Source organism: Triplophysa rosa, linkage group LG17 (assembly GCF_024868665.1).
Source record: "Triplophysa rosa linkage group LG17, Trosa_1v2, whole genome shotgun sequence".
Taxonomy (NCBI): domain Eukaryota; kingdom Metazoa; phylum Chordata; class Actinopteri; order Cypriniformes; family Nemacheilidae; genus Triplophysa; species Triplophysa rosa.
The window spans coordinates 3,431,543-3,454,863 of record NC_079906.1 but is presented as its reverse complement, the minus strand read 5'-3'; the positions used below and the strand labels follow the sequence as shown (position 1 = coordinate 3,454,863).

General features: G+C 36.5%; 2 protein-coding genes across 3 annotated transcripts; both read left to right on the top strand.

Annotated features, from left to right (window-relative positions):
• The first annotated feature begins 250 nt into the window (after positions 1–250).
• Positions 251–10,396, top strand: sypb (synaptophysin b). The gene is made up of 8 exons (XM_057357501.1): positions 251–376; positions 2,350–2,415; positions 4,734–4,858; positions 5,635–5,833; positions 6,113–6,304; positions 6,462–6,600; positions 6,708–6,881; positions 8,950–10,396. The coding sequence occupies exons 1-7, from the start codon at positions 359–361 to the stop codon at positions 6,848–6,850; spliced, it is 882 nt and encodes a 293-aa protein (XP_057213484.1). The 5' UTR covers positions 251–358; the 3' UTR covers positions 6,851–6,881; positions 8,950–10,396.
• A 917-nt stretch (positions 10,397–11,313) lies between these two features.
• Positions 11,314–22,837, top strand: plp2b (proteolipid protein 2b). Of its 2 annotated transcripts, none has more exons than XM_057357530.1 (5): positions 11,314–11,646; positions 18,677–18,832; positions 19,840–19,938; positions 20,077–20,173; positions 21,050–21,292. In XM_057357530.1, the coding sequence occupies exons 1-5, from the start codon at positions 11,551–11,553 to the stop codon at positions 21,055–21,057; spliced, it is 456 nt and encodes a 151-aa protein (XP_057213513.1). In that variant the 5' UTR covers positions 11,314–11,550; the 3' UTR covers positions 21,058–21,292. The 2 variants fall into 2 exon arrangements, with proteins under 2 accessions (XP_057213513.1, XP_057213512.1); XM_057357529.1 differs by lacking the exon at positions 21,050–21,292 and adding an exon at positions 21,300–22,837 and having other exon boundaries at positions 11,316–11,646.
• Positions 22,838–23,321: the final 484 nt, after the last annotated feature.

The window sequence follows — 23,321 nt, the reverse complement described above, 5'->3', positions numbered from 1 at the left end:
ATATTTCTTCATTATCTTATGTAACATCGGTTTTTATACTATAAACTATATTTAACTATTCATGGTTAAGATGTGCTACCTCATATATTCTAGATAAATGTGTTAATTAATATTTTTAATATTAGAGCTTATACGATGTGCTGTATTAGTAGAGGTTTGATCATCTTGTGAACAATGCTTTCCTCAGAAACATCAGATAGATGATCTTATCCTAAGCGGTTGCGTTAATGCCTTAAATAAACAGCAGCGCCGCTGAGAGTCATTATAAATAGTGTGTAGTATAGCGGAACTCTGACCCGGATGTTTCGGCGCTCTACTTCTGCACGTCTAATCCTCTTATCACCGACAAGCGGCAGAGATGGATATTGTCAACCAGGTAGGGCTTTCAATCACAGCTATTCGCCTAATACATTCTAAAATATACTGCAAACACCTAATGTGTTTTGCGTGTAGTCTTAAATACAAACGATGTCAGTTGAATATCTCTATTATAAACTAGACGGACAACGGAGCTTAGAAGAAAATACCTTGAGATAACGATACCTCGTTGACTTTCAGGGAATCGTTTTTTGTGCAAATATAATGTCACAAAAATAAACAGAACGGAAATCCTTGCAATATAAGAAAATACGTGGGAACTGATAAATAACCGCAATCTGCATTGCATGCAGTGGTGTTTTGAATTGTGGGATATTTGTGTTTTGTGAGAATGACTGAATTTGTGCGCAGACATTTTTAAAGGACGACTTGCGCCAATATGACTTATATAACTCGAAAACACCATGTCTATTAGAGCACAAAATGTTCATGCTTAGACATAAAAAGACGAGTACGGTCTCCAAGCTATTTATCTTTACGGACAGTGGCGTTCGATTCGTGAACGAATCGTCTTTATACTGGTTCTTTTGGAGCGATTCGGTCGAACCGATTCGCAAAGGCACCGACTGTAACAGAATTTGGGGAGTAAAACTGTGGTGTGTATAGCATGTTGGGACCGTAAACAACAATCTATATACAAAACAATTTATATACACTGTAAGCTGCTGTATTTTAAACGAAACAGTCCCACTTACTGAGAACTGTTTAAACTGTTCGGACGATGCCTCAAACGAACCGACTCGTTGAAAAGATCCATCCGAAAGAACTGATTTACTAAAGCTCGAATCGGACATACCAATGCTATTTATTTAAACATCGCATTTGTCAGATTTGACATCAGGGTGAAACAGGGATGTTACACTGTGGCTTACAACACTTTTCGCATCACTTGCATGGATATGCGCAAAGTGAGAGAGGGTTGTTCATACTGCATTCAGACTGCAGTGTGCCGCATTTCCCCGCACGCGGCACTGCTCGCTGGCATTATGCCCGCGGTGCGAGTCAAATATATCAGGCTGTAGCCTGCTAATGAGCGCAAGTCGCTTTTTCATAGAGGAAACGTTGAGATAAGCAGCTTTGCTTATTCTATCTAATGCTTGTAAAGTCTCCTCTCGCTTGTTCTCTATTGGTCGCCTTTAGACACTGCGGCGGGCAGCTCTGTCGTCGTCAGTGACGTAGGCAGGGACGGTCAGGTTATGACGGAAAGGGAGGCAAATAATCTGTTTGTTTTGTTTTATGTGTCATTGTTATTATATCATATTAGAGACAGGGGTATTTTTGTTCATGTTTGTAGTTCATTTAATTTTGCAAAAAAAGAAATGAAGCAGAGTAAAACACACCAACAATATTGTGTCCATCTTCTCAAAACAAGCAAATTGTAAAAGATGATTCATTTGTAACCACATTTATTTAGTAACACTGTATTTGTGATCATTATTGCAGGGGTTTGCAGATCCCTTTAATGACATTTCTAACTATGAAAAGTCTGTGATGCATCAAATAATGTATGTGTTTTCTGTGTGACATGTAACCAAAGAAATGAAGCCATTTTTATACTGGGGGTCCCAACTGTGAGTTACTTTAGAAAGGATGAAAATCCTAGACAGACCTACTCTAAATCTCTACCATAAACCGGTTGCTTGGACTAGTTTTACAAGTTAGTCATCCAATTTTTTTTTGTGGTCATAACTACTTTAAGTCAGTCACATAAAAAGGTAGATTGGTCTAATTAAAATCTAAAAAGTAAGATGTATTAGTCCTAACTAATTGCTAGTCAGTGAGACCAGTTGTTAAGACACAGTCTTAATTTAGCGGCTATGTTTATGCAACTGGCCCATATAGAATAATATCCATTCAGAGCAAAATCAAAGTGTTGAGCAAACTGTGCTTCAGGTCATTGAAAATACCAAATATAATTGCTAGTTTCTAGGTTTATAGAAATAATCAATTTGTTGACATTATTTTTTTCAGTTGGTCGCCACTGGGCAGTTCACAATTTTCAAGCAGCCATTAGGATTCATTAAAGTCTTGCAATGGGTAAGTAACTCAAATTACAGCGTTTTAAAGGTTAATAATCTGAACAATGTCATTTACACACTTTTCTGTAATAATTCTGCTCTCGCCACATGACATGCAATCTCTACTTAAAGGGACAGTTCACATTTACTCACCCTCATGTAATTTCATACCTGTATAAATCACTTTGTTCTGTTGAACACAAAGAAAGATATTTGGAAAAATGTTAGCAATTTTACCTTATCGGGACATTATTGACATTGTAGGAAAAAATAAATGGTTGTCAAAGATGCCCCAGTTCTGTTTGTTTTCCTAAATTCTTCAACATATCTCATTTTGTGTTCAACAGAATAAAAAAAATGTTTTCCTTCTATGGTAGTGGATGACGTCCCAGAACTGAAAATTGCTAACATTCTTCCAAATATCTTTCTTTGAACAAAGACATTTTTACAGGTTTGAAACAACATTTTTGCGTGAACTATCCTATTAAACATTGTTTTGTAAATATGCATTTTATGTTGTCTTGATATTTAAATACTTTACTCATTTCGAGAAATGCAAAATGACTCGTGCTGGAATCACTCAAATTGTTTTCTTACTTCATATTTGTTACATCTGTTACATGTGAAGTGAAAAGTGAAAGTGACCTATTTGTCAATGTGAACTCCGCATTTAACCCATCCAGAGAGTAGTGAACACACGCACAGCAAGTCGTGAACACACGTACACCCGGAGCAGTGGGCAGCTATCACTGCAGTGCCCAGGGAGCAAGTAAGGTGCCTTGCTCAAGGGCACCTCAGTCGTTACCCGACGGCCCTGAGAATCAAACCGGTAACCTTCTGGTCATGAGTCCGACTCTCTAACCATTAGGCCACGACTGCCCCATACTGTGTGTGTGTGTGTGTGTGGCTGTGAACAGTCACAGAAGCTGCTTACGTAATCTGTGCTCGAGAGCGACCTGACAGGGGTTTACAAGTGATGGTCTACAAATCTAGAGAATTGAAGCTGGTTATTATCAATCTAACAATCCCATTGCATCTACATCATATATGTGCATATTTGTGTGTGCACATCTTGTAAATGTTGTATACATGTGTAGTCATTTAAATAAGTACATTGAGGTTAGAAAAAATTCTAACCACACAGCACAGAATAATTTTACTGAGGAATCATTTTTATTATATTAAACAACATGAAATTGTGTGTTGGTTACATGGATGTTGATGCAGTACTTTGGTTTAACAATACACATAAAGCTCACAATTTGATACAATACACTATCCGGGGTTCATTGCTACTTAATTTATTGCTTTACTTGATACCAGCTAGTGTCATTAAATGAGATTTAATTTTCACGGTAAACATTTTATTTTATTATAGCTGTATGCGTACTAGGTGACTATTAGTAAAGTAGGGCAGACTCATCAATCTATCAGTATGAAATTCCTTCAAGTCAATTCTAGGCTGCTTTTTAGGAAGTTGTTTTGTTACTGTTTTTTACAGTTGCCACGTAAATATAATCACAGCAATGTACTGGTAACAAGCAATTTAATTTTAAGGCAAAACATATTCAAATAATTCTGAAGATCAGAAAAGTTCTGATCTGTCTTTATTATGTCTGGTCTATTTCCATATTACACCAATAATTGTGTCGTATACTTCACAAGCAAAAGAGTACCAAGAGATAAAGCTGTGTGATTGTAAATCCATGCTTTCTGCTTGTGCGCTTGTTCTCCATGACGTGTGTGTGGTAGACCGGCATAGTAGTGACAGATGGTGAAGCACCTCAGTAAGATTAATAGCAGGATTTTCTATGCAATCGGATCTTCCTGCAGTGAAGGGAGGGCACTGACTGACTGATCCATGCGTGTAAACACGCTCCTGCTCAATCTATAGACCTGCTCTATTGTTACAATAGTGTCTTTAAGATTTCATCAATCAGTCAACATTCAAAACAATGTTATTGTGAGAATTTGTTTAAATGTTTTATGTTTGTGTCATCAGTACAAATGTATGGTTTACGTGTAAGGATTGACACATACAGCAGATAATAAAGCAGAACAAAACCACCCTGTAATCTCCTATAATATAGAGTTGCCTATTACTTTATATTTATACTGATCCAATGAGTGAACCAGTGTGTATTAGTCTTTTGAAAGTAGGCTACATCAGTTTATGTAGTGTACCTGACATTAAAATAGAAATCCCTATCGAATACATATACTTTTTTTTCGAAATGACTTGATTAAACAGGTTTCCATTTTAAACTATTCTATCTGATTATTATTGTGATGAGAGTGAGACATGTACATCAACGACTCTTTTTCTCTGTCTCTCAGTTTTTTGCCATCTTTGCATTTTCCACCTGTGGCGGTTACTCTGGAGTGTTTCGTCTGAGTGTGGAGTGTAAGAATCGAACAGAAAGTAATCTCAATGTTGAGGTTGAATTTGGCTACCCGTTCAGGTCAGTGTTCCACCGAATTCCTCATCCAATCAGAAAACGGTAAAGCAGACATTGACATTCTGCCCTTCTTTTACTGCTTTTGATTCCCTTGCGGTTGCACATGGTGTCATGGCTCTGCCTCACTTAGTCATGTTTTTCTTGGTCCTGTGGCAGTCATGACAAAGCCTTTGGTTTTGTGTGAGAAAGCCATGGGTTGTTTATGTTTCAACATCTCATGTGCTTTCTCGTGTCTTGTCATTGGCCCCGCCCCTCTCGTTTCCTGTATTGCTTCCCTGCCGTGTCTTATATTTCACACCTGCCCCTCGTTATCTTCCTTTGTTTGTCACCCCATAAAGTATCCTCGTGTCTGTTGTCCTGTGCTCGTGCGTTGCGTTTTGTGTGCTTGTACACCTGTTCTTAGGTGCAAGCATTCTTGTTCCTTGTGGATTTCTCTGCCAAGATCAAGTAGAGTCTCAGTAAGTGTTTAGTCTAGTTTGTGTCTAGTGTTGTTTTTAGTTAAGTGTAGTTAGTCATAGTCCTGTCGTGTCCTATTATTATATTCCCCTGTTTTGTTGTGTTACCCCCTCGTGGGTGTTTTGTTTTGTACCTTTGTTTTTGTCATTAAACATATATCTGTTAACCCCTTCATCCCTCGCTGCCTGCAATTGGGTTCTTCCCCTGCTGTTCATGACACATGGTCCTGTAGTTTTTACTAAATTAACTCTCCCATGTCACAAATAAAATAGCAGATGCACCTATTCACAGTAAACACGGTACCAGATTCTCTTTCTCCGCAGATTGCACCAGGTGTGGTTTGATGCTCCTACATGTAAAGAGGCGCAGCCTGAGCGAATCTTCCTGGTGGGCGACAATTCTTCCTCTGCTGAGTTCTTTGTCACCATTGGTGTCTTTTCCTTCCTTTATTCAATGGCAGCCATCTCTGTGTATGTCTTCCTCCTGGAGAAATACCGTGAAGGAAACAAAGGCGCTCAGGCCGTGAGTTGTCTTGCAGTACCTCTTCTGTGAAAATATGTTATTTTAAATGAGTTTTTTTTCTTATTTCATCTTAATAGATTGTGTATAATGATCATTTTTGTATTTTTCACCTCGGGGTGAAAGTACTATCAGGCTTCAGTTGTCTAACATCGGTCTTAGCTAGCATTTTACTTTATTTATTTGAATAAAATGCTCCATTAAAGTATGACTGTGATTTATTTGACATTGATAAATAAAGCAGTTTAAATAATGATACCAAATTGTTTTGTTGCTCTGTAGGATTTCGTGGTGACTGCTATTTTTACCTTCATGTGGTTGGTAAGTTCATCAGCGTGGGCCAAAGGTCTCTCTGATGTCAAGAGGGCCACAGACCCCGATGAGGTCCTCAATCTCATTGCTGCATGTGACCACGAGGAAAACCAGTGTAAAGAAATCCACGAACCTGTGATGTCTGGCCTAAACACATCTGTGGTAGGTACATTCGCTATAATAAATACTGGTATCCTCTATACTGTATATTTTATGTACTGAAAAATCATTTCAGTCCGATGAAACTGCCAGTATTTCATCGTTGTGAACACAGAAAAGATCCATTGAATGCATGTGTTCATTTCTCTGGTTCTTGCAGGCATTTGGGTTCTGTAATGTGGTGCTGTGGGCAGGGAACCTGTGGTTTGTCTTAAAGGAAACAGGCTGGCTTGCAGCTTTTGCTGGCACTTATGTGTCCTCCGGAGAGAAGCAGCCAGCCCCAGACTCTTTCGGCCAGGGTGGGCAAAGATAAAGTTCTTATATACTCATTGGAGAATTTCATAGGTTTATTTCATCTAGAGTGTACTCCATAATGTTTTAAAGCCATTTTTTGGGTATTTTAAAGGCTATGGACAGGAAGGTTATGCTGGCACTCAGGGGGGTTACCAGCCAGACTATGGCCAGCAGAGTGGTGGATACGAAGGCGGAGGCTACAACCAAGGAGAGTATGGTCAGGGTGAGCCCACCTCTTTTTCCAATGAGATGTGAGCCCAGCCACGTGGGCTGAAACACCGCACTGGTGAGTGAACGAGACGTAACACAATATAGAAAACAAGTTTGATTTCCGTGTTTTTATCTACTTATTTATATTTACAATATACTATTTGCATTATGCAATATATGATATACTGTACATGGCTTTCCTTTTCATGCAATGTATACTGTATATACAAACCCGATTCCAAAAAAGTTGGGACACTGTACAAATTGTGAATAAAAACAGAATGCAATGATGTGGAAGTTTCAAATTTCAATATTTTATTCAGAATACAACATAGATGACATATCAAATGTTTAAACTGAGAGAATGTATCATTTTAAGGGAAAAATAAGTTGATTTTAAATTTCATGGCATCAACACAATCTCAAAAAAGTTGGGACAAGGCCATGTTTACCACTGTGTGGCATCCCCTCTTCTTTTTATAACAGTCTGCAAACGTCTGGGGACTGAGGAGACAAGTTGCTCAAGTTTAGGAATAGGAATGTTGTCCCATTCTTGTCTAATACAGGGCTTCTAGTTGCTCAACTGTCTTAGGTCTTCTTTGTCGCATCTTCCTCTTTATGATGCGCCAAATGTTTTCTATGGGTGAAAGATCTGGACTGCAGGCTGGCCATTTCAGTACCCGGATCCTTCTTCTACGCAGCCATGATGTTGTAATTGATGCAGTATGTGGTCTGGCATTGTCATGTTGGAAAATGCAAGGTCTTCCCTGAAAGAGACGACGTCTGGATGGGAGCATATGTTGTTCTAGAACTTGGATATACCTTTCAGCATTGATGGTGCCTTTCCAGATGTGTAAGCTGCCCATGCCACACGCACTCATGCAACCCCATACCATCAGAGATGCAGGCTTCTGAACTGAGCGCTGATAACAACTTGGGTTGTCCTTGTCCTCTTTAGTCCGGATGACATGGCGTCCCAGTTTTCCAAAAAGAACTTCAAATTTTGATTCGTCTGACCACAGAACAGTTTTCCACTTTGCCACAGTCCATTTTAAATGAGCCTTGGCCCAGAGAAAACGCCTGCGCTTCTGGATCATGTTTAGATATGGCTTCTTTTTTGACCTATAGAGTTTTAGCCGGCAACGGCGAATGGCACGGTGGATTGTGTTCACCGACAATGTTTTCTGGAAGTATTCCTGAGCCCATGTTGTGATTTCCATTACAGTAGCATTCCTGTATGTGATGCAGTGCCGTCTAAGGGCCCGAAGATCATGGGCATCCAGTATGGTTTTCCGGCTTTGACCCTTACGCACAGAGATTGTTCCAGATTCTCTGAATCTTTGGATGATATTATGCACTGTAGATGATGATAACTTCAAACTCTTTGCAATTTTTCTCTGAGAAACTCCTTTCTGATATTGCTCCACTATTTTTCGCCGCAGCATTGGGGGAATTGGTGATCCTCTGCCCATCTTGACTTCTGAGAGACACTGCCACTCTGAGAGGCTCTTTTTATACCCAATCATGTTGCCAATTGACCTAATAAGTTGCAAATTGGTCCTCCAGCTGTTCCTTATATGTACATTTAACTTTTCCGGCCTCTTATTGCTACCTGTCCCAACTTTTTTGGAATGTGTAGCTCTCATGAAATCCAAAATGAGCCAATATTTGGCATGACATTTCAAAATGTCTCACTTTCAACATTTGATATGTTATCTATATTCTATTGTGAATAAAATATAAGTTTATGAGATTCGTAAATTATTGCATTCCTTTTTTATTCACAATTTGTACAGTGTCCCAACTTTTTTGGAATCGAGTTTGTATTTTCACAATAGACACATCGTTTACTTATTTAACTAATGTTACCCAAAACGACTGCAAATGGCCACCTTCCATGTCTTTCTTATCCTTTAAATTAAACAGCCATTTTTTCACAATTTCTACTAAATCTAAATAAACCATTCTCACTTCCCTTGAACATCCCATTTAAAATGTGGTTTTTTATTAGATTATCCTTTTTAATATCATATGATAAAATGTATGTATTTTTGTATTGTTATTTTTAATGTGTAAAATGTATATATCGATTCTCATACACATATTAGACATTTTTAAATGCATATATATTTTTATCTCTACAGATCACATCGAGAGGATGGTCATGTGACCAGTCAGCATGGAAACCGTTAGCTTCGTTTCCGCTCTGTTCAATCTTTCTGTATGAGTTGGGAAGGGAATGGGAAGGGGAGGGCACATTTGAGCAGGGTTGTTAAAAACAACATAACCAAATGGGAAATGCATTGGACCCAGGAGGAAATGTGACCCTTATTTCAATATGCTATTATATCCAGTGGAATATTATACATTTTTTGATGAGGAAAAACTTGAACATGCTACCAAAAAAAAAGAAGACTATTATGTAAATGTTATCCAAGATGGGCTGTTTGAATGAATTATAGGAATTATACTAATATTAAAGTGAATGTGTTTGTCTTTATGGTGTAAATATCAATTATATTTAAATAGATATACGGTATTGTGAATTACACCTAATGTTGTTTTATTTTTGTGACTTTTTATTTATTGTAGTGGTGTTTTCTACCACCACATCATCTTCACTGTTCAACCCACATTAAGAGTGCTGACCTTAAACCACCTTAATGAATGCGTGATATTCTTGTGTGTGTGTGTGTGTGTGTGCGTGTGTGTGTGTGTGTGTGAGAGAGAGAAACATTCTTGTAAAGTTTGTGTGAACCCAGATGATAGATAGTGTATAATGGTTATGTCAATCTCTGGTAAGTGAAAGTTACTCAAGTGAAACAGTCTTTGGCCCTCAATAATGTGCACAAATTATGCAGATATATTTCCTTTTCTTGTTTGGTTTACTGTCCAAAAATTTATAGGTCCAATTGTACAGACAAGGCTTAAGCCTAGTCCCAGACTAAAATGCATGTTTGAGCTGTCTCAACTTAAAACAGCTTGCACTGACAAAATATATCAATTCCATTGTTATGTCTCAAGATGCACATCAGTAATGTTTTTTTTCTAAAGCACATTCATAATTTAACTAAGGCTTACTTCTGAATTAATCTAAACCATGTCTGTGAAACTGCCCTATAATATTAATCTGCTTTTGCAAATTTGTCTTAATAATATTTATGTTATAAAAGCCCATATAGAAAAATGAACACTTAGTGGGGGTGCTTCAGTACTTGATGTTTTCCTATATAGTGCTGTGAAACACCACTGCTCTTATTCAAATATAGGCACAAATGTGACTGATCCATTTACAGTCTTTCTAAAAGTACATGTCTTTGATTATTGACTTTTTGTTCCTAATGAAATTGGTTTTGTATGCGCACTGTCTTTCACATGACGGTCCATATTGCTTTCTTCTCTTCCTCGTTATATTGTCTGATAATGCGAAATAAAACCCTGTTAGAACATGTCGTGTGGTGATGGTATCCAGTGTGCTTGTCTTTTATAAGGTTTTAACCTTTATGAAATAAATAACCTCTGACTCAAAGGTTAAGGTTTTGAAGATTAAAGCATCTTTAGTTATCTTTAAGTATGATACAGTCTGGATATATCTTGACACTGTTCCCCTGTTGTCACCAGACTAATAATAAAGAAATAATCCTGTACATACAGATGATGCCTGTCTTGATACTACCACAAGAGGGCGATATAGTAAAACGTGGTCTTTTGTAACTGACAAAAAATTAGCTGAAACTAATTGAACTGCTAAAGTTATTATAAGTTATACAAAATGAAAGTCATCAAAAATAAATGACATTATATTCTGCTTCATAGTCCTGATCACTGAGTTTATTGTGCGATAACAACGGCCTGTAAACTGGCTTCAACACAGAAAAGTGTGGTTTTCTGCTGGCACCCTCCCAAGGCATGGCAGGACATGTGTTATGATCTCTCGCTTGTGTTGCCAAAACAAGGACTGTTTTGTCTCTGCCCATAAGTTGCTCTTTAAAAGGAGAGCTCAAAAGAAACTCAAAGCATAGACCTGCACAGTAAGATGTCTCGGCACACTTCATGCAATAAAAAAGAACATTTAAAAATAAGTACATAATGAAATCAGAAATTAAATTTATCTATGACATATACCATATACATATACTATTGCATTTACATGGTAATTACAAGATAATTCATGGAATTAATTATCATATTATTAATAACCATACTATTAATTGTACTATTCATGTACCTACTGTATATCCACATTTTCAGCGTTTCTGTGTTTCCCTTTCCTTTTAGTTTTTTAACTTTGAACATTTACAGTTTGCTCTACAAAAATACGCAAAAATTAAATACAAAATGAAGATCATAAACATTTATTAAAAGACATATTGCATGTAGACAGCGGTAAAATAAGTGGTTTTACTACAATATCACAATGAAACCATGGTTACCGAAATACAATGTTTAACCGTCGTAAGGGTATGTCTCCATCTTGCGGCTGTACTCTCCTTGAGCTGTGTCGCCTTTATTTACCTTAATGAGAGTTGTAAAGACTACGCCCCAAACACACACTGTTCTCAGAACTGTTGCTCTGTGAACTATTCGCTTAGTTTAGACTTCAGTGACACCAGGAAGTACGTCGAGCGACTCATTTGCGTCAAAGTAAACGGACTACAACGATAGCTAGTGTTTCTCCAGGTTTGCTGACAGGAAGGCTAGCTCTGTAAGAAAACGTTATACAGTATCGCGGAAATATCTGCAGAATGGCAGAAACTGAGGCGAGTCCGTTTGCAAACTGTCTGGAGAAACTGAAGAGCTATGTGCGGACTCGGAAAGGGACGATTCTGGCCGCCGAAATAGTAAGTTGTTGTCACTTTAATTTCATTTATAACGTGTTTCTTTTGGGAGATACAGTTATTTATTTTTCTGTGTTAAAATGCTGCGGAGGCGTGAAAATGAAGTGTTGCCATGGCGCCGCTCTTATTCAATACCTTTAATTAACCTGTTGATTCACACACTTGAGTCATGGACAAAGTGAATGTGTAACGTTACGTCTGTTACGTTATATTCAAGGGCCCAAAAAGTTAAACTCGCACTGTTTAACTTTTATCTTTAAACTCCCCATAATGTAAAGATTTTAGTACTTATATGTTGCCACCTACACTGTACATGAGCAGAAAATGAGCGTGCTGTATGCAGTATAGCCTACTGACAATTGTAAATGCAATTATACAACAATGCAATACATCATTGCATATTGAAGTGTGCCAGTACTGAAGTATGCCTTGTTATGGGAGTAGAGTAGTATGGGTAGTAACAGCAGTGCTGAAATTCATAGCGTTGAATGAAATGCCTTCGGTCACAGAGCCATTTGAACCCTCACACAAGTGTGTACTGTTGAGAGGAGGTGGCTGGAATGTTGACCATGTGCTGACTTAATGCTGTAAGGTCAAAGGGCATGAGGTTCTACCCATCTGCTGAAAAGCTGAAAGGATAGTCTTTTGGTACCTTGTTGAAATCCACAAACAGGAAAAGTTGTGAAAAATACGTCTAGAGATACTGAAGTCTGATTTATAGTTGTGATTTACAGTTGTGAGCCAGTGAATAGCTTCTAAAGCCATTTAATTTAAGGCGTTATGTAACTCAAAATCTCTTCTTCATAGTCATCAAATCACGTTTGCGTTGTGCATATACAAAAAACTTGCAGTGGAAGGCTTGGCATCTGGTCACAACATGTGTTTATTTTATGGAATAGAGAAGCGTGTCTTCAGAAAGAAATGCGTGCAGGTTTAAGGGCCAAAGACTTACATTTTTCGGTAAATTGTCCCTTTAAGACAAAATAAATGTCAGGTTATGAAAGTGTAAAAGTGCTCTTTGTTAATGAGGTAAATATCTGTAATTCCTAGATGCAATAAGAACTGCATAACATTATAAATAGTTATTTTAACAAACTTGTACTGGCATCGACTCTCATCCGTTTACAGGTTAATACTGTGGAAAACTCACCAAGTCTTTGTTTTTAACACATAAACCATCTGACTTACATGAAAACAACAATGCCGTAAATGATAAAACATTCCAGCTGTTATTGCATGAAGAACCTTGCCTCATCTCACAAGTATCCAGTCTTGATTTCTTCTATACCATGTGTTAAGAAAGTTTAGTCTAGATGTCCAAGTTCCTGTTTCTGTTGAAATCTAATGTCAGCATATCTCCTAACGTCTGAATTTGGACCATAGCTTGTGATCCAGTCCAGATATCGTTAAGACACAAAACTGATTAGAGAATTACATCATCCACTTGTGTGAAATAGATAACCAAACATATAATGATCGGTAAATATTATCAATAATAGCATGTAATAAAGATTTGTACAAAACTTGGGTGTGTTTCACTCATATTCAAGAGCTAAATGTTGCTATGCAAACATGAATTCACATACCCAGAGACACACCCACCACTAAACATGTAGAGTCACAGATCGCACTTGACACCTAGGATGGCAAGAGGGTGAGTAAATTATGGGATACATTTCATTTTTGGCTGAACTACTCCTTTAAATAGAGGCTTATTTTACATGGTAACATACTGTCTCATTAATTTTTGTATTTGGCAAAAAACATGTGAACACATGCATGAATGTCATGAATGGCTTTGTGGACAGTGTGAAAAAGCTGTGGGCGCCACTGCTAAGTTTGAGAATGCGTATCTTTGCCAGATGATTAGGGCATGGGTGTTAAATATTTCTCTTATACACTTTCCACAGTAGACTTTATCATTTCCATCTGTTTTTTGTAGGTTTGTTGTAGGCTATATGTATGTTCCAAGTGTGACAAGAAATATCACTTTGTGTTTCCTTATTTATCTTTTCACCCTGTGACCGTTTTCATGTTAGAGCCCAGAGTAGTGGGTGGGTGTTCTTAAAGGGCCAGTGCTGGAATCTTGAATAGAGCTTCATTGTGTGCTGGCTGGAGCTCTTTCTGCCTGTGAGACGTAAAGAGGCAGTTTGTGCCAGTCCCTGCAACTCATAAAGCTGTTACACATGTGTGTGTGAGGGAGTGGTGACTGATGACAGGCATACTGTCTGCTTGCTCCTCAGGTAGATTTAGAGATCGTTTACAAGAGAGCGTTTTCAACTATAAACTGAAAACGTTCTTTGCGTTTTGGCTGTTCATTTATACGAAAACGGTGTTTTGGGGGATTGAAAACGCAAACTTTTGAAAATGGGTCAAAGTGCAAGTTTTTGAAATCGCTGGCATTATCGTTTCCATGTAAACTCTGAAGGCGGTGTTTTCCAAAAACGATGATGTCATACGCATGCGTATTACGCGTTCAGTCTGTAGGCATGCGCAAGTATTCCCCAAACAATAATGGCGGCCTCAATGCTGTATGTTTGTGCCATGTGACATACTTATTATAATTTTTCCAGCAAAAAGTATAGATTTACTGCACCACTACAACCAGTGGAGACATAGTATTAATATGCACACTACTATAAACACACATACACACCGACAAAGGCGCTTTTAGATTAAAATACGGTATGCGTATGTGCGCAGGCACGTAGTGTTTCTTCACAACGTAACATCGCCATCCACTGGCCTGGCATGCATAATACATTGTTTTTATTCGTTTTCCCGGATCCATGTAAATGCAAATCATTTTGATAATGCTGTCGTGTGTACGTGAAACTTTTCAAAATCGCAAAGGAAAAAATGTTCAGTTTTTTTCATGTAAACGTACTCTTAATGACTGTAACGAGACCTTTATAAATTAAAAGCATACAGATTTTCAGTTTCATGTAAGAAAGTGAGTGAAAAAGTTTGCAGAACTAAATTCATTAAAGGGATACTTAAAGATACATTAAAGGGGACATCATTGTCTACCATATTATGAAAAATGATTGTCTAATGTTTTGTTCTGTTGAACACAAAATTAGATATTTTGATAAAAAGCAACCAGTTCTTTTATCTCTCTTCTATAGTGTTCCAGTAATGTCAGTTGCTAACATTTTTCAACAGACCAAAGAAATTTATTGGGGGGGAGTAATTCATGACAACATTTTTGAGTGGAGTATCCCTTTCATTTCTGTTCATTCATCTGAATAAATCATATTTACTCAGCGCACCACTTTGCCTCCTTTTTTATTTCTAAGCTTATCTGTTAAATGCTACATTATTTTAACTTAATTTGTGCAACTTTGAAATTCAAATACTTGGAATTTGTCCATGGATCAAATCAAATAAACGTAATTCCGTAAAACATTTTAAATGTCTACATCATGTTTTAGCATTACCCCAAAATCGAATTTAGTTCACAGCATGTTATTAAGTCCGCCTAAAACTTAGGCTGGCTGTCGGTTGGAATGTGTGTAAAACACTCATGGGCGTTCAATCTCTTCACTGAATACTTGCTTGCTAAGAAATAAAAAAAATCTGTCTGTTTTCCAATCCACATCATTTGAAATATCTGTCAACATACACAGAGTATGCAGAAGTATTTATGAAAAGCAGAGGTCTAGGGAGTACACACTTTTCCTGGAAAACGTGGATTTTGATCACTATCTTTTCAGCTGTTTAAATGTTTATGGCAATTATCATATTTTGATCAAATGTTGTAAAATTTTCCAATTAAAGATGATAAATTTGTTGCATTTAATTACCCCTTGGCAGATTTTGACTCATATACTGTATACAGGGAGGCCACAAGCTTGTACAGATTTTGTTGTTTGGAAGGATTGGTATACAGTATCAGTTCACTAAAGTAGCACATAGGGATGTAACGATTCACTCAGCTCATGATGCGATGCGAGTCAAGATTCTGATCTCACGATGCGATTTATTCACGATTTACTCACGATTTATTTTTACAAAATGAGTTGAAACAAATTAGAAATGAACAACTTCCCTTGCATTATTTCTTAAATGCTTCACGTTTCTTTGTATAATAAAATAATGTTTTATTTCAAATAACAAAACTAAACTGCAATTTTATAACAAATTAATAATAGAAAAAGTCTTTTTAATATAAACAAACTAATACTGTCTGAGCTTTTCTTGGATTTTTTTGCATTTAAGAAATATCAGCATGTCCACGTTTAGATTTGCAGTGAAAATAGCGGCCCCTGCTGTTCAAAAAATGTATTGCGATTCAGTTCACACCTCAACCGATTTGAATCGTCACTCATTATAACCGATTTTCAACCGGTTCACGGTGAATCGTTACATCCCTAGTAGCACATGTCAGTTAATTACAGTAGTAAATATAGAATATAGAATAGAAATGCCTAAACTACCTAAGAGTGAGCCCTTACTTTGTATTAAAGTCTGCTGGCTTTCAAACAGATGACTGTGGCGTCATTAGCAGCTGAGCATTAGCACATCTGTGTGAAGAAGTGTGACACATTTGTCAAAGAGAACGGATTAAAGCCAGACAGCAGCCACTGCCGTGTGTGCTCCCATTCTGCTTTATTTTATATTGCACAGCTAAGACTATTTGATGAAAGACTATTTTTACTGGCTACGCTGATGGAAAAAATGCCTTTCTCAGCTTTGTTGCTATGCTAATCTTAGCTGAAAATTAAAACAGTATGTGCCAATAATGGTGTGTTTTAGTGCTTCTTTGCAATATTAGACAAACATTGGACTTGAACCTTTATTAACCTGATTACACTGACTACATAATATGTTTGGGTTCAAAAAGAAGGAAGTTTCTTGTTGTACATTATAATGTTCTAATACCTAAATTTACTTGCCACTGTAGATTTTATTATTGTTAAAACAGACAAAATATTATAATTCTGCAATTATATGAAAATAAAACAATTATCTTGAGAGGACGGAGTATTGTCAAGAATGTCTCTATACTGTACATGGCTAGTCACATTCTTGAATCATATTTCCTGTAAATGTAATATTTGTATTGCCACGTATTGCCATGGTAGCAACTTTGTTGATCCTCGAATTATAGCAAACAGGAAACTTACCACTAAACACATGAATAATCTTCCTGTTTGAGAAAATCATCGTTAAATGTTTTTTCTTTTAGCTGTTTTAGCAGATTGCTTTTACCGGCACAAGTAATCCACATGTGAGCAAAACGTTAGCAGCATAACACCATGGCAACAAGAATAGCACTTCAAGATGCCTTGACCTGAGACATAATATTATCAGTGTTGCTTACTGAGGCAAACATCACAATTGCTATATTCATGTTCATTGCTAACTGTAAGAGCTGAACTTTGGGACACATCTCATCTGATAGTGGCCCTGCATGTAAGTTACATCACACTAGACATGAATGACACCATGACATAATGCTTGTTGAGGAGAGCTGTGCTATAACCACAAAATCAGACTTGTGAATTGGTAAAAAAAAAACCACAATGCAGGAGCTGAGCTATATTTGGAAACCAAATAACCATAGATCTTTATGTAACCAACCATCTAGCAACCACCCACCAATGTCATGGCAACAACTCTAAATACCCCAGCCTTGTGGCTGCATTGACTCTTTACAGACACTGCTTACATTTATAAAAATCTAGTTACCGAAATGTAACAACATTTTTTATTTTATTTGAACATGTTTTAATCTTATTCGTAAAATTCTACATTTCTAAACCTCATTTTCAGCAAGCTTTCTTTCTTTCATGGTTATTCTGAAATAAATTTATGAGTCATTGATTATAAGATAGAGTTCTTGAAGTCTGATTCATAGCCACAGCAGAATTCAGCATTTCATAGTAGTTGCCGGCAGTGTTTATTCAACTCTTCTGTATACGTCCTTTTTGTTTTATAGTAGAAATATATGCAAATATGAGTAAGTTCAAGGCTGGAGTTGACTAGATGTTCACATTTGCTATCTCCTCCCAAGGGTATTCTTAGTTAGTCAGAGACTTTATTTAAATCCATGTAGGGCCCCTCAGGACCCAACCCCCTCTGATGTGAGCCACATGGATTGTCAGGGGTTTACACCCGAGCTATAGGCCCCACTTTTTTAGTCTTTACCACCACATGTTTTAGTAGAAGTTCACAACTCCTCACAAACTCCAGAGGATGTGAGAAATTCAAAGCTGTGCTGTTAACTGACACTTTGAACAGATGGTTTGTTCAGACAAAATGTGGGGATACTGACAAATGGTTTAACTATACCGTTTTAAATGTTTATGTGTTTTGTTTTGTTTTAAGTAAGTTAGCAAATATATGAAATAACTGTACATTGTCAGAAAAGTAAAAAAGAAAACATGAAATTACAGAGTCACAACTGCCATGTTATCAGAATTATAATGTTTTTGTAGGTAGATTATGACTGCTGTGCTGACACAACTTTTATTTATGTGTTTAACCTCCCTATTATTCCCTCAAAAAGATCATTATTTTCCACAACTGTTATTATTTCAATTATATCATTAATACATTATAATTTAGAGACTTTGAAGCAATCTTATTGAATGCTATACAGTGGTCATGCTGTTGGATGGCACCATTATTTGTCACTGGATTATAGTACATTGATATCCAACTAAGGACAAAAATAAATGAAACCGATCAGATGATCTGTTATATCTGTGAGATTTATTGAAGAAAATATTTGCCGTGCAAAACTTCGTGCAAATGTGTTCTGGTTGACTACATGGGTGTAACTCCTTTCTAGTGTAGTTTCAATGGAGAATTCCATGTGAAGGCATTTACAATTCTAGACTGAAGCATTTTTGTGAGCAAAAGACATCACCGTCTGTAAATTTATACTTATATTTCTGGCCAATGTTTATATTGGTAAAAAAACTGTTTGTTATTTGTAACACATACCTGTATAGGCATGTGAGGAGATTAACAAAACTTTGTTGTCTTTTTGTCACTAAACGTTCAGTATCTCTCTTTGCTGTAGCTCATCAGTTTCATCATCATCATCTGTTATGCTGCATCTATGTATGGAGGATATTCAGCAGTTGCCATCTGTGAGATGGTCTTTGCCATAATCTTCTTCATTATCTTCATGATGGAGCTGGACAAACAGATCCAGGTTGTGAACTGGCCCTGGAGTGTAAGTATTAACACAAATACAAATGCAGTCATTATTTACTTAAAAAACACTAAAAATAAAAATAAATTTCTATTGTCCTTAAAATTACATTGCCTCCAGAGCCATTGAGAGAGAATCGCGACAACGGAAGTTCACATTGATTCATGGAGTCTTCAGATAGTTCCAGGAAGTTATGTTTTTTCTTCTTTATTTCTTTAATTTTTTCATTCATTAAACGACTTGTGTCTTTACATGTGTTAAAAATTTACCTCAATTGGTCTAGTCGCAGCTCCATGCATTACTAGTAACTTCCGGGAACTATTGAGAGGCTCTATAAACCGCCATTGCTGTGAAAAAACTGTTCCATTGAAGTCAATGGCGTTGACGCGACTCTCTCTCTCAACGGCTCTGCTTTCCTCATGCTTCAAAAGGCATGTTGTTGTTCACCCATAACAAGACTTCCATCGAAATTGGCATTTGTGGTAACTTGGGTACATTTGGATCTTAATGCACAATGTCCCTTTTAAAAGAAATAAATCATATAAAAATGTACAATAGCTTTGTATCTTCCTCAAGCTTTAAAAGGACCCAAAACCTTAAAATAATCCCATGCAACTCCCATGCTGCACATTCCATATCATATCTTACAAATGAGTTAAAAAATAAACCATATAATCCATTAAAGACTCTTATGAACACGCAGAAATGGCACGGGATTTAAAAAAAAAAACATTCACATACCTCCATTAAAGATTTGAGATACAAATAATGATAAAATCTTCATTTTGGTTCAAACTTGTCCTTTGAAGAACACATGTAGTCTTATATGTTTTGCTTCTTCCTTGTGCCACATCAGAACCTCTAAATACATTATTGAACGTTAAAACAGACTGTTTCTCCGAACTGTCAGGACAGTGGTCCTTATTTGGAAATATTTGACATTCAAAAGCTTCTAGGCAGGGCAAAGCCTATTAGAGGAGAGATGATGATCTTTTCTAAACTTACCACAATCTCCATCATCCCCTCAGGACCTGTTCCGCGCTGGGATTGGTGCACTCCTCTATCTCATAACCTCTCTTATCTGTGTGATTGGTGGAGCTGGGGATGGGGCTCGCATCGCTGGTGGGGTGAGATGTCTTAACATACAACCTCAAAATTGAACACATTTACCTCCCTATCTGTTTTTAAGGCTTCACGAATGCCTCCTTCAGTTGGGTCATACTGTTTAACTCCTGTTCATTAATGATGTTCACCTCCTCTCACAGGTGTTCGGCCTGCTGGCTGGAATCTTGTTTGGCTATGATACTTATACTATCTTCATGGAAGTCAAGAGCAATAGGCAGCACACAGCTGCTCCCACAGGTGGGTACACACGTATTCAAACATACACTCATGTACAGCAATTAATATACAAATGCATGTAAATAAGCAAACACATGGGAAACAAATTGTAGAGCTATAACCAAAGCCCTACTTGAATGCCATTGTGTTAGGTTACAAAATATTATACCGGGTCATCTGCTAAAACAAAAGATGCTAGAAAAACCAAAGCGATTTTTAGTGGTTGGTGAATTTATGCAGATGTCCTAGAGGAGTAATCAGATAAAAGTATACATTTTATCACCATGTGACAGATTACTAATGACACTGATGCTTTTAATTCAGTGCTGTAACAAGTGAGCTACCCCAACAGTTTGATGTTTTGTTAATACTTGATATTTTGATAATATCATAATTGATGTGTGATATTACTGTATCTCATTCATACAGTAGACATATAAGGGAGTAGTTCACTCTTTAATGAAATTGCACTTGTATTATTTGTTTATGTAATCAAATCATTTTCATAATAATTGTATAGTAAATATATGATTTTCATATTTTTTATATTCCTTAAGTAGAATAAATGCTTGCAGCCAGAATGTTTTAGGAAAAAATGAGGCCATAAAAGCATGGAAGTCATGGAAGGATCAAGTAAAAAATGATTGAGGACTAAATAAAAAATTAGCAAGGCCACATTCCAGTGCTCTATCTGGGAAGATTTATTTTCTCCAATGTAGTTAATAAGGTCATTTCTGACATCTATTCACCCAACAGAATTTATGGCAGTTGTTTGACTACAAAGACATTTTATTTATATATACAGTATATATATAAAATAATGACCAATGTCTCTTTCTAGATTCTTGCTAGAGGTGCCATTTGTTCTAACGGAGTGTCTTATTACTCTTCAAACAGGTCGCTGAAGGCTGTCCAAAGAATGTTTACGACTGTCTTTTGGCATTTTAAACAAAGTTATTCTGGGGGATGCCAGTGGCATCACTGGTATCCCACCAAGAGCAATGGCATTTAAAAAGACATAGCGTTTTGTAATTTAGTTTCTTTCCCTTTGCTTATGTCAAGTAACTTTAACCACTTAACCTAACTAACTAGTCCCTAATCATTTAATTTGCACCTTCCTTGTGTTTCCTTTGTAATTTTTTAACAGGAGACACAGTTTGAAAGCTTCTCTCACTACAACAATAACAGCAACCAGAACATGGATAAATGTTGTAACATGGCTCAAAGGAGATACGGCCAGCGATTGAAGAAGAGCTTAAGACCAGAAGAATGAAAAGGATGAAAACATTAGATAAAATGACTGATGTTTATGCAAAAAGGGATGAAGTAATTGGGAAGTGGTGTATTGTGCCCTTTAGTGCTTTTTTATAAAAAAATCGCCAAATATGAAGTTTGAGAAAGCATTTGCTTTCCAAAGAGTCATGAAGATTGTCTTGGTCAGCTTGTCTCATTGGTGGGTTTTTAAGGAGCATACTTCATGTGCTGCTAAAAACACATTTGAAAGGCAGTAATTCTTTAAACTCATGGATAAATAACCGGCTTGACCCTGCAGTGTTTTAAATAAAAGTTAAAATTTGTTGGAAAACTTGATCTAGTTTAGTTTAGTTTGGTGCTGTTTTTGTCTGATAAGACATTAGACTTTTTAACTTTATGATGTACAATTTCAGCCATTCTTTGTACCTGTAACTCATTTTCAGTAGGTTTTTATCGTCCCTTTGTTTTAGGCCTAAAATGCAGTAAGTTGTAAAAAGTTGATTTGTACTTAATGACTAATTAGGACTGGAGAGTTCTAATTCAATTCAACTAGTTTATAGACACATTCAACTCAGTTGCAGTCATGAATAGGTGAATAGCAGTTTAATTAATTGTCTGACTGTTTAAAGAACTGATCTAAACTCTTTTACATTGCCATTGATATTTAAGACACCAAGTTCAAATGTCCTTGTGTTGGTACAATATCTTTGTTTTCACTAACCTTGCTTAAATATTACCATATAACATGTTACCTCGAAAGATGCTCACTATCTGCCATAAATGTGTTGTTTTTTATTTTAATAAACTGAGTCATGTATTGGATGAGTCATATGATGTCTTAGTATATGGCTTTCACCCCATGCAACCCTATTCATTAGTGTAGGTGTGTAAGTAAAAGCAAAGCAAAAGTGTAAAATTGTTACCACCCTTTGATTTTTTTTATTGTTTGTTCTCAAGAAAAAAAACATGATTCATTTTTATTTGGAAGAGATCAGTCAGGAAAAATTGCACAACGTTGTCAGCTATCTTTTCCTATGTATGGGTGGGACAGTGACCTACTGTTTAATACAACACAAAAATCTGGCATTTTTAATACAGTTTATTTTATTTGTAATTATAAATGGTCAATCGGGGATTTTTGAACATTGTTTGCTTGTTTTCTGCTCATATCAGCTTTATGTTTGGAAGAACTCAGCTTTTCCACACTCATTTCTTGACATCATTATTTATGAGTTGGGCAGAAAGGATAACAGTTTTGTTTTGTGTTTTATTATCAACTCAGGATGTTCTGAAACAGCCATTTGTAAACAAAGGTTTTGTGACGTACATGTGCTTTTTAAATGAAAATAGTTTCAGAATTGTATCTCACTAATTCGTGTTTCTGGTATTTTGTTAGGCTTTCACAACATTTAATAAACGTTACAAGTTTGACTAGTTTGTGTCTGGACGTTTGCTGTTAAGGCCACAGTCGGAGACAGACGTGTGTATACAGCGCCACCCACTGGATTGTCTCAAAAACAATTATTCTGCTACTTATGTTGCTGACTGTCAATACAAATAGAATATATAGTTTCAAAATACATCTTTCTGTTTTCTTTGATATATACAGCTCTTAATGACATTTTCTGTAATATTAACTGAAATCATCATGGATAGATACAAATCAGTTCAGGATGATTTGTATTTTTCCATGATGATTTCAATATTTATCACTAGATGGCAGTATTTACCTTTAGTTAAAGGGACAATCATTAACTTTTAATACTTTTAATTTAACTAGTTAGTTTACTTTATGGGTTTGTAATAATTTATTTTGATTGGTAAAAGAAACACAAACTATACTGCCTTCTAAAGATAAATTCAAAACTTTTACACCAACAAAAATGTGTTTTTGCTTGATACCTATATGACGTAA

Excerpts from the sequence above, each read along its gene's own strand:
- sypb (XM_057357501.1), top strand. Across the intron at positions 2,416-4,733 it reads TCATTAAAGTCTTGCAATGG|TTTTTTGCCATCTTTGCATT; the intron begins GTAAGTAACTCA and ends TCTGTCTCTCAG. Across the intron at positions 5,834-6,112 it reads GAAACAAAGGCGCTCAGGCC|GATTTCGTGGTGACTGCTAT; the intron begins GTGAGTTGTCTT and ends GTTGCTCTGTAG.
- plp2b (XM_057357529.1), top strand. The coding sequence starts at position 11,551 with ATGGCAGAAACTGAGGCGAGTCCGTTTGCAAACTGTCTGGAGAAACTG. Across the intron at positions 11,647-18,676 it reads CGATTCTGGCCGCCGAAATA|CTCATCAGTTTCATCATCAT; the intron begins GTAAGTTGTTGT and ends TCTTTGCTGTAG. Across the intron at positions 19,939-20,076 it reads GGGCTCGCATCGCTGGTGGG|GTGTTCGGCCTGCTGGCTGG; the intron begins GTGAGATGTCTT and ends CTCCTCTCACAG.